At 41.7% G+C, this 12,216-nt stretch overlaps 1 protein-coding gene across 1 annotated transcript in view; it reads right to left on the bottom strand.

The window, feature by feature from the left end:
• The window catches only part of SORCS3 (sortilin related VPS10 domain containing receptor 3), a 262,386-nt gene that overhangs the window by 38,911 nt on the left and 211,259 nt on the right, over positions 1 to 12,216 (bottom strand). Inside the window, exon 14 of the mRNA XM_074545187.1 lies at positions 11,385 to 11,492. Within this exon, the coding sequence (XP_074401288.1) occupies positions 11,385 to 11,492 (108 nt within the window). The remainder of the gene's footprint in view (positions 1 to 11,384; positions 11,493 to 12,216) is intronic.

Here is a 12,216-nt window from a genome sequence, read left to right as displayed (position 1 = left end):
TAAAATGAAAGCAAAAGGATATAATATATTTGGTAGACAGCATCTTTTGAGATGAACTACAGAAGCAGATGGATGGATCAACAGAAAAGTAAAGCCAGAACTAGAGAAAGAGAGCCAAACATATACTTTAATTGATAATACTGAGAGAAAAGCTAATTGCAGTGTCATCATAAATAGACTGTTTCATTTATAAAAGCCTGAAATCAACCTTGATTTTATTTCCTTTTATTTTAAAAGAAAAATGCTTGCAGAGAAGTGTCTTAGCAAGCAAAAAATGCCCAATAGTAAAATCACCCAAATTAGTGAATACTTCAGCTGACCTAAATCTGTGCTTTTGTTTAGAGAATGTAGAATGGAAGAAAGTCAAGTGAGATCACTATCTGATTTCAGTTAAAATCCTTCTTTACTTACATCTGTGCATCTAATAGGTAGTGCCAGAAGTAGAAATTTAATGGGCAAGAAGTGCTATGAAGCACAATCTGGAAGAATCAACTCCTGGCAGGAAAAGAAGCATGTGTTGGTCTGGGTTTTGTTTGTTTTTTGTTTGTTTTTTGTTTGTTTTTTGTTTGTTTTTTGGTTGTTTTTTGGTTGTTTGTTTGTTTGGAGTATTTTTGGTTTTGTGAGAGTTTATTTTGGTTTGGTTTGGTTCTTTTTTATTTTTCTAGTCCCTGGAGAGGAAGCTCTTCTCTCACTGAAACCAGAGAGAGTCCCAGATCTGGAGCAGTGAGCAGGAAATTCACCACAACTGAAGGTGCTCATTCTCATTCTGATGTCCAGCAGAGGAGCACATGTTGCTACTGCTGCAACCTTAACAGATATTGTCTCACTCATAATTGCCTTGATTCCTTTGGGATTTTTCCCCACAAGCCAGGCTACCCTGGTCCCCCATTTCCTGGGAGATGGTGAGCCTGTGCTAGAGTGGCTGGCTCAGTGAACACTTACAGAATGTCCTGGTATATAGATGTACCTCCTTAACTTGTTGATGTTCATAGCTTTTGAGTCAATGAAAGAAAATGCTGACAATTTCACACAAAGGAGAGGGCCTGTTATGAAATCTGGATCTGGATCCATCTCCGTGTAAGGAAGTTGCAGTAAAGTGAGACAAACTCCTGCATGCAGGCTGAGCTGACAGGGCCAAAGCCACACAAACAGCAATGGAACAGTTGCAAGTTGTGCTGGTGGGACCAGATTTTATGACTAGATGAACTATCTCTCCATGAATTAAATATAAATCATGACTTTAGAGAAAAACAAATGGGCTGTGTAATCTCCCATTTTTTTAAATTAGGATTTAGATGGAATTAGCATTAAAGGAGGTCACTAGTTACAAGGAAATTGGATAGAAAGGGACTGAGACAAGGAAGTAGAACTTAATTGAAAGCACAAATCAGCAATTAGGGAGAGCAGGGGAGGGAGAGCTACACTGTCTCATACCTGGCAAAAGGATGCAGGGAGTAAGAGACTGGAAACAAAGGAAACATAAAAAATGAAAGATGACACTGGAAAGGCAGGCAATTGCCAACAAAAAACATTGTCTAATTTTTTTCCTAAGCAATAAATACTGTTTCTAAGAGCCTCTTTGGAGCTTTTAATTCAGTTGCTTTTGGCTAACCTGTCAACTAGGAACAGTAGCCTGAGGGCAATGGGTGATGACTCAGGGCTGTGTACTTCTGTCTATGGACCAAAATAAGTAAGACAGCTATTTTGTTTTTGTTTTTTTTTTTTTTTTTTTCTAGAAAGAAGAGATGCATTTTCTTCCAAATAAAACTCACCATCCATTTGGATCTAGATTTTCAGTTGGTGCAAATTAATTCAATTTAGACCATCTAAATAGACCCTCTCAGGTATAAGGCCTTCCACTGATACTATTCAGAAGGAGAAAAAGCAACAGCAGTGAAACTATCAAGAATGTACCAATAGCAGACAGCAGCGTGCATCAGGAGAAATTTGTTCCAGAAACTCTTGGTCTGTATTCCATTTCCCAAGGAGAAGGGTCACACAAGAATTTCACGTAATTTCTCCTGCAAACTAAATCTGAGGGATGTGGTTCATTTCCCTGAAACTGAATGTCGTGACATCAAAGTTACCCACAAGAAAGAAATTCAAAGTGTTGGCCACCAGCGATCCATATTGAACCAGTCATGAAAAGCTGCACCACTGCCAGATTTCAGGTCAGGAGAGAGAGAGGAGACGGGGCAGGCAGAGTTTCTGTGAATTACAGATCAAAACCAAAACCTTGCAATAAAAATCCTACAGTACAATCATGGCAGATTCTTTCCCTCAGCTTTGGAAAACAGTCCTGGTATTATTCATCAGCTCAATGGGCACTTCCTTTATAGTGCTAGCAGAAGAGGAAAACCACTGCAAATGGCATGGTACAGCATGATCTTTCAGTTAGCAAGTAATGCCAAGTGCAATTCGTAAGTAATTTGCAGAACATGTAATTACAAAGCAGCCCTACAGTTTGGACTCAATTTCCCCTTTAGCTGCACAAACACTGCATAAGGCAATGGGGGAGACAGGAATTTTTGTTATTATTTTTTCAAATAGGAAATGCTATCAAAATAAGAACTTCCTGAATGACAAACTAAACCTTTTGAAATTTGGTCTCTAAAAAATTTATTACCAATGTTCTCAAACAACTTTACATGACAATTGCTTCAAAAGAAATTCCAGCAACATGAAAGAGAGTATGAGACACCTAGGAAGGGGGATGGGAAAGCATATTAATTTTTAATGCTGTTTTTCAGAAGAGTTCTTTCTTTTCTTCGAAGCACTCGTGAAAGACAACCAGTTTCTGACAGCCCTGAAACCTGAAGATGCTGCCATTCTTTTCTAGAAAAGATACAGGTAGCTGTCAGCAGTGTGAGTTTCATCCCCTGATGGGTCTGTGGTCTCAGCAGAGGCAAGGGCTGCTGCTTTGCCAGAAGCCACATAACACAACACATCCAATCATTTCAACCTTTCATCCTATGAATCAGCAGATTTCCAACCAAAAATGTCCAATACAAATGTGGAAGCCATTCCTTAGAATATGTAAGCTCCAAATGCATATGACAGGTGAAACACAGTGACGAACTTTGCCTGGATATCAGAGAAGAAGGCTCAGAAGAGGAAGCTCTGGAGAGCTGCTTTCCAACACTCATTCAGTTCAGTGATCAAAAATCTGTCAGAGTGAACTCTGCAGCCAACCCAACCCAGAAAAGCTGGTGTGCTGTGCCACCCTTTTCCTTGTGCAGGATCAGGGAGAGATTCAGCTGGAAAGGTGCTAAGGCAATGTAGTTTCTCAGTCCCCTGAGGGTTGGTGTGATTGGAGCACCAGAGTATTTCATGTCTTGCTCTCACAAAAAGGTGAAAGACTCAGGAATGTCTGTGTGCACAGCATCCTGCCCCTTCCTGTGCACCCTCCATCAGGCCTGGGTGCTTCATACAGCCCAGCCCAGCTGCAGGCAGGAGGACAGCACAGGGCCAAGATCCATCTGTCCTTACTTAGCAGCACAGGAAACAAAGAACACGAGCCTCTAGATGAGAATATCTGGATTGTATTGTCATCAGGTAAAACTTGCCCTTTTATCTAGGGAAACGAAATCATCTATCAGCCGGCTGCTCATTATGGCTCCTTCTGCAAGAGCTTCTTTCTTTTATTCACTTCAGCAAATTCCAGTCTCAATGAACACACCTTTCTCTAGTCCTCCTCCCTGCACATGCTCACCTCTCTATCCCCCTGTCTGTGCCTTATGGACATGACTGAGCATCTCCCTCCCCCAAAGAAATGGGAAGAATCTGCACAGTGGGATTCCCACCTGGGACTCTGGAGACCTGCATTACTGCCAAGCTCTCCCAATGACAGCCTGCTGAGTGTCTGACCATGGGTATGTCCTTTGTTCTCCCTCAACTTCCCTACTGGCAAAACACAGCTGATGATGTTGACTATTTTAGTATAATGTGTGATCTAGTGCCCATAAATAGCACTTGACTCCAGTGACAGTAATGTTTGCCCCAGAAAGTCAGAGATGGACAATACGTGCCACAGAGCACGATGCCTTCTCCGTGTGTTATGGCTTCTGCCAGGAATCTTCCAGGTACATGGTGCAACTGCTGGGAACTGCTCTTGGGTCACAGACATCCTTTTCCTAAAGCCAAATAAATCACATGGTGCTGTCTGAGAAAGATTACTCTAAGCAGATGTTCTCATCACCTGATTTGTCTTTCAGGTGCCACAGAAAGGCCTCAGCTCACTCTGCAAGTATTAACAGCACAATCAATATCGTGCTTCTTGTGGACTGTTTAGGTGAATTCATGCAGAGATCCAAAGGCTAAAAAGCAGAATACTCCTCTGGCAGAGAGGCAGATGGGAGGAGGAAGTGACACTGATTAATCTTGGGGTCGTTAATAATGTTTTTAAGTCTTGCAGACAAAGATAATGATATGGGTAATCAACTCTCTTACTCCAGGGTATGAACTGATCATCTGCTGGGATAAAATGGGAATTCCTATAACGCACATTTTCTTGTGCATTGTAAAGTCACTTGATGCCATTAGCAGATTGATCATTTTCTCACAAAGTCCAAGCTATTCATTACTTCCAGAAGGTTTTGAAATTAGATCAGATGATACAGGAATGCAGCTCACTGGCAAATGCCAATATCCTCTCAATCATTTTGGTGTCCTTACTTAATAATTGTACTTGGAATTTTTGTTCTCAGATCAAGTTCCAAATTTTACTTTTTTTTTTCTGTGTGCAGTCATTATTTTAACAGATTCACTTTAATTTCATGGATTCTATTATGAAGAGTCCTTATATAGGTTTGTGCACTGCAGTCTGCACAGTACTCTGAGTGAGGACAGAGAAACTGAACTCACAAGGACACATCAGAGCCTTGCAGGAAAATCCATAGACAATAGCAATGCCAGTTGCACCACAAACAAATATTGCACTGAACAGAAGAAGAAAAGGAAAACTGAAAAGTGAGATTAAACCACTGTAGGGACAACAATTAAAATGTAATGGTCTTTTCTAGTATCTAATGGTACCCATGCAATTTGGATAAACCAGGCTTTGAAATCTTCTCTCTGATCTTTAAAAAAACTCACAGTTCTGGTAGCCCTGAGAGAATGCACAGACTGGATGGACAGCCTTGGTTCCCAGAGGGTAAATAAGGACAAAGTTCAGAATCTTTCAGCACGACAACTCCCTGTCTCATTTTCTGCACTGGAAGCTGCAGGTTGGAGCTGGCTTTCTAGAGAATTGGTGAAATCTTTCTTCCAGAATTCCATCTTTGCCAAATTTCTGTGTGGCTCAGCAGCAAAGTGGGAGAAGATCTATGGGGTTTTTTTCAGACAGTTTTTTTCCTCTTTTTCTCACAGAGTGAAGTGAAAAGAGGCCAGACTGATGTCAGGAAAGTTTAAAGGAACCTGTGGGCCATGGGAATTGAGGAACACTGACTCTTTTCTTCATGCACGTTGTACAAGAGCCTTCAATTCCTTCAAGGAAAAACAGCCTCATGGTGTTTTGCCATCCACTCCCACTGTCTCTCATTCGCTGATGTTGCTGAGCAGAGGTGCTGGCTGTGGAGGGCAAAGCCACAAGGGGAGAGGTGCCACAAGGTGCCAGGGGAGCCACTCCCCTGGCACCAAGGGGAGAGCACAAGCTCCTCTGACCTCATCCCAGCAAAGGCACTGTTTTCTATCACTGTTCCACCCTGATTTTTCTCAGTAGGTGGCAAATCCATGGCTCCCTACCCCTAGGCAAAGGGGCAGAATGCTTCAAGGACACTGTGTCAGCTGGTAATTTTCTTTCCTGTATTAGCATTTAATGTAACAGCAAGACTTGAACAAAAGGCAGCGGATGTTGCCTTGCTTGAAGAGAAAAGATGATAATCACCTTATCAGAAAAAGACAGGAAAATTACTCCTGGCTCCCATGTAACTTTGAACTCAGTGGGAGCTTGGACCTGGGAGCTGTTGTCCTTTTCTCATACTCAGTTTGCTGAATCTCTGCTGATTGTGAATCAGAATCTGTCCACATTGCCTTCATACCTGTATCTGCTTTGCTGATCTCTCCCACAATCAGTGCTTCAGAATAAGAGTAACTCATGGAACTCCTGGCCACAGGATAAGGGGACTGCTAAAAACCTTTTCAAAGTATTTAGAAGGAAAACTCTCAAAAATAGGAAAACTCATTAATATCTTAGAAATACAAAGAATACCATGTTTGGCCAAGAAAATTCCTTATTTGTTAATCTCTATAAATGTGAGAAGTATATAAGATAAGCATATTTTAGTATAATTTAGTATAATACATACAGTTTTAGCATCCTGTACTTGCCATATTTGGAACATGGAACTGAAATAGAGGGACTTCTGGTTTGACACCAGTGTGGCCTGTGCTCTTAATATTTTTTTCCTCACCTCAAACCTCCCCTGGCACCCATCTCAACATTTCCAACATCTCTCAATTACTTATTCATTCTTCCTCACTCTTCTGCCACCCAGTGATGAATTGCCAGTAATTTTATGGGTCTCCTGGAAAGAAAGAGTTATTCCCATTTCATCTCTCATAAGGCTGCATGGCCACATAAACAAGAAGGTGCTGGAAAGGGCCAGGACTTGTACCCTATTCATTTAGAACCAGGAACATTTCCTAACACACATAGCCAAGGGCAGCAGTCACAGCAGTGTTGACAGACCAACTTTCAGTTCACTGCAAATATTAAAGCTCAATTATGCATACACACATGTATAGGGATCATTAAGTTCACATGCATAGAACTACACAGAAATTTATATACACACACACGTGGGTGTGTCTACATAAATATTTATTTATCAGTACAGAGGAACTTAATGATCCCCATCTGGAAATGAGTGTCTGCACACATACACACATAAGGAGTCTACTAAAATGATGCAGGGCTGTGAAGCAAAAAGGTTGTTCCTCTTAAAACAGGTTTGGAGAGATGCTTAGCACAGGAGATGAAGTGGCAGGGGTAGCAATGATAAGTCAGAGCTGGAACAGCATAAAGCCCTTCTCTGGACCCATGACAACATCTTGTCTCTGATTTGAATGGTACAAACTAGTTTGGATATACCACAACTGACTAGAAGGGGAATGCAGTGTGATTCCTTTTCTTTCTTTGACAGTGTCAGCCAAACAACACTCTGTGCCTGTGGCTTGTCAATCCAGAAATTTAGATCTGACCCATCAGAACATGACATCATTAAAAGATACACTAGTTAACAGTGAGAGGTACAGCACAGAATTTAAGAAAGTTTCAAAAAGGCTAGTGCATTTTAGGCATTCATATGAGAACATGTCTAAGCCACCACCCTTATGCATTTATTTTCCTGTGTGTTCTGCAGTCTTTTCCCCACACCTGCACCAAGCACCACAATGTGCTTTGGTACAAAGCTCTGCACTAAAGGAGCTGAACTGACTCTCTTGTCAGATGAGAGAGGTGTTAAAGCAACAACAAAAGGAACTGCAGATGATGATCAGCCAGGACTGGAGGAAGGACAGTGGATTTACTTTGGTTAGGCAGCATTCAAGGCAGACCAGCTCACACAGTCTCATGATACTTCCCTGTGCATCACAAAACCACGTTTTTAACTGAGCCCCCCCCAGCTTGTAAACAAATAATTAATTCTTGCAGCATTATAGTCATACAAAATTTAAAAATCATAGAATCATTTAGGTCGGAACAGACCTCTGCAAGACATCCTTGTCCAACACCCCACTAAAGCAGCTCCCAATTCAGACTATTCTTAGATATTCAGAATCTAATAAAGCCCCTTCATAAAGCAAATTACCGATGTTACCATACTGACAAGTTTTTTAGGAGTGTTTAGGACAAGCATACACAGCACAAAGCACAGAGGACTCAGAAAGCCTAGGATACTCATAAAATAAAGACAGATATGGAAAAAGCTAACTTACTAGCTATGAAATGGCACAAAATTGTGTGCTAAAAGGGTTGCTCCTTTCAGCAGCCCAGAGAGCCTCTCACAGCATGTGGCACAAAATGAAGGTTAGGAAAGTCATTCTACTGATATATTGATTTTAATAAAATAGTATTATGAAAATATTGTTAATAATGCAATATTTTAATAATAGTTGGAGTATAATGACTATGTATACACATTCCCCTCAGAATATTATTTTTTTTAAATGGGTGAACACAGAATACTTTGATGCTAATCTATGGAAGAAATTTTTTCTAAGAGGAATCAGCTGAGACCACTAGATGTAGTATTCTGCATTTTCAGGGATGAGAGACAAACTTTTAAAAGCCACTAACCTACCCAGTTTGGCAACACACAGATATGATCACAGCCTTTGTCTCTCTGCCTCAGTGCTGCTTGAAACCTAAGAGCTCTCACTGACCCCATTATCAGTTTGGGATGCAAATCCCAGACTGTTGTGCTCCTCCCATCAGCTTCTTGTAATCTTAGGGGTTTCTACCCACAAACATGAATTCCAAGCACCTCCAAACCACCATGTGTAATCTTTTTTCAGGGGTGGCAAATAGCAATAGAAATACATTGATTTCTTCTCAGCCAAAGCTTACACAAGCTCAGCATCACCCTACACTGCCCTTATAGAGGAGTTCACTAAAATTCTCATTGGGAGAAGCAGCTAAGTGGTTTGTATAGAAATGGTTTGCATACAGCTTTATAAATAGCCTGTTTCCTCCTTAGTTCCTTTCGTGGATCTAAATTTCTCAAAACATTCATTGCCAGTGTCATGTGAAATTTCCTTGTGTGGCTTTTACAGACTATTAAGAATGGTTTTTAAAACTGCTAATGATGACAGTAATAATAAAGACAATAACAATAACAATAGAAATGGCAATAATAATGGTAATATGCCTGCAAAGATTTCAAAAGAAAAAGTTCTCAACAAACCTAGTACACAATATTCAGGAAGATAACTCACTTCCTACATTCTCCACCAGAAGACTACAGAAATATAAATAACAATAACCTTAGATTTATAATGCATTTTTCATCTCAAAAGAAAACTGCATTGATTTATAAAGCAAATGACCTAAATCCAGAGCTAGTTGCAACTGATTAGCTCCACTGATTTCAATGAAGGTGCTGATGTGCACATTTATGTGAGTTCTGATCTATCTCTCTGCACATGTCTGTGCATGTGTCTGCACGTGTGTGCAGCAGGAAAGTGGCACACATTGCATAAAGAATTTCACAGAAAAACACCATATTAAACAACACAGAAAATTACACATTGTCATTGCATTTGCAGAAAAAATGCTCAGAGTGAAGAGACTTGCAGGTTCCAATCTTTAGGTGGGAACTGGCATATGTGTTTTCCCAACAGGATGCTCACAACAGTCTCCTGAAAAGGCTCACAGGTATATCATATGCTGTTCAGTTTTGCTCTTTGCAAAAACAGGGCAATGTTTGCAGATAGCAAAGCAAGAGATGCACAGATATATTCTTCTACAAAACAAGGACCTTGCTTTTTTGAAAAAAGGGAAAAAAAAAAAAAGAAGAATAAGTCAAAGCCAAGGCGTTGTTTTGGAATAAAGGAAAAGCGAGCAATGCCACTGGAACTGGCACCACCTCTACTCTGATAAAATCTCAGTAGCTGTCTGTGACAGACAGAGAGGCTGCCTTGTTGTGCTCCAGCACTGTTTGGGAATAAAGCAGAGGAGTGCTGCTGTGTAAAGTACAACCATAATTACTTAGCCTGTCCTTCCTAAGACAGTTTATCACAGGGGATATGGATGTGCTACACAGGAGTCAGCTATGCTTTCCTGAGCCCTCCAAGGCTACAGCACCAAACATTTCTTCTGCCATGGCATAGATGGCACAGAAGCCAGTTCAAATGACCATTTGTTAGAAGAGTAAAATATGATTTTCCCCCAGCTCCTCTCTTGCAGCTGAGCTCAACTTCAAGTCTAGGCACATGGTCACTTCTGTTTGTGTAAAGCTGATGTGGAGCTGGTTTTGAAAGGCATAACAACACAAATCACACAACACAGTTGGAATACATTCAAATCAGTAGCAGAAATGTCTAAGACACACAGCTATTACCCTGTTCCAACTTCCTCAGAAACTGATGGCACTCAGTTTCTCACTACTTGTGACACCAGCAATGAGCTCCACCCACACATTTATGCTGTATAAGTATGCAGATGGACTGAAGCCTAGAAGAAAATAAACTTGACCTGAATCTTTTTCTCTTGCAAGCAGTGAAAATGTGCAGGAACTTCAAGTGCGGATGAAGAAAAGCAGATTGACTGCAAGATGAAATTTATAATCAATGTCCTGCCCCTGAACTGGAGGTGTGCAACAGTGTGATCTGATGTGATTGACCAAAGGCACTTCTTCATGCCAGGGTAGGTATGCTTCACAGGCATGCCTCAGTCTAAGGCATCTTAACCACCTTGCTTTCTGATGTTTTTCAGAAAGCTGTTTCAGCCAGTTCAAAGGCACACAGGTAAGAAGGCATTTCTGAAACCAATGCAGTGCATCTTGTCCTTGCTTTGTTCAGAGCCCCAGAGCACAGTGCTCTGATCCGCTCTGTGCAAGAAGTCAGATGACTACTTAAAAATGCCTTTGAACCTAAAAACTTCCCTTTCCTGGTTGTTAAACTCAAGTCCTGGCCTGTTCTTGGGCCAACATCACTCCACTGGTTCCACCAGCCTTACCCCCAGCACCATCAGAGCCAGCCCAGGCCCTTCCTTCCATGGGATGGGTGAGCCATTCTACACCACAGAACAGGAAGGTTATTCTGAGCTCAGCTCTGCATATGCACAATGACAACACTTTTATCTTGAGCTAAAACTGGATGTACAATGGCCCACAATGCAAGCAACAAGGCTGGGGTATATTCCTACCCACCAGCAATCTCAAAAGACAGTCAAGTCACACAACTGGAACAAGCACAGAACTGGCACGAGGTACAGCCATACAGATCTCACTTCTGAAGAGCACAGCCATCCCTGGGCCTTCAGGTCCAAGGAATGCAATCTCAGCAGTAATTATGAGAAAGGATCTCTGGTTGTCACTACATGCAACCTAACCAAGGCTACACCTCTCTCCAGAGAAGCAGATCTATCTACTGCTCTGTGTGAACTCCCAGACCTCAGCTTGGGACCCTCCCTCCTTGCTATAGCTCTTAGCACTGCTGGAAAGAGCTTGGCTCCATCATCTCTTTGCCACATAATGCAAGAACATGCCACGCAGGCCTGTGGCCACCAGCAAAACCCACAAAACAGCACAATGCCTTCATGAAACTCTGCATGTTTCATGCAGCTGCACAATGCTGCATTGCACATCATGAGGTTACCATGAACTTGAGGATCTCCAAACACCCCTTCTGCCATCACAATTTAAAACTGGGGCTGCTATACTTACGTCATTATCTGGGTCTCTATGCCTGGGTCTACAAGGGATCCATCCACAAAAAGGGGTGTTGATGTGAAACTGTATTTAGTCCAGGATCTTCCCTCATCGAAACTCACCCTGGGATAGAAGCAGACAACATTTATACACATAAAAAGACTTACTCTAGAGCAAATGCAGCAATTAACTGTTGGCTTGCATTGGTCTGCAAGCAAATGCAGCTGGATTTACAGACAAGCACCAATCTTTGACATTTCCCAGCCCACTAAATTCATGTTCCTGATGTACTTTGAAAGATCAAAGCTTTAGAAAGCATAAATATTGGCAATAAGTGCATGTATATACTTTATGCAGCTGTACATCAGACCTCAAGGGATCAAGAGGCTATGCCAAGACCTGCTTCTGGGTCTGGAATAGCACCTGGCATGAAGCACCACTCAGAGCATAAGCAACCCTGGCCTGAATGCATGAAAATTGCTTTCACCACCACAGGACATTTTGACTCATCCCTGTATCAATGCCATATGGCATTAGCTACAATCTCTCTAGCCCTATGAGTACTTAAAGGCAGATTTAGCTTATTTGTGGGAGTGGGGAGCACTGAATGTGTGTGTGCACACAGGCATCTGAGCACCTGGATCTGTCTGGGAGGCTCTTGGTGGACACTGAATCCCCCCTGCTTCAAGCAGGTAGGACAATATCTGACACACCACCAAAGGACCAGGAGGCCACTGTAGTGTGTATTATAAACCATGGGTTACACCGACCTCAGATCTCTGGTGTGGAAAGCCAAGACTGGCAGTCACCATTCCCTAACTCTCTGCCCCTCATGTCACTCAGCAAG

Source organism: Zonotrichia albicollis, chromosome 7 (genome assembly GCF_047830755.1).
Source record: "Zonotrichia albicollis isolate bZonAlb1 chromosome 7, bZonAlb1.hap1, whole genome shotgun sequence".
Lineage (NCBI taxonomy): Eukaryota > Metazoa > Chordata > Aves > Passeriformes > Passerellidae > Zonotrichia > Zonotrichia albicollis.
Note: the sequence above shows the minus strand (reverse complement) of the source record. Positions and strands in the feature narration are given on the sequence as shown.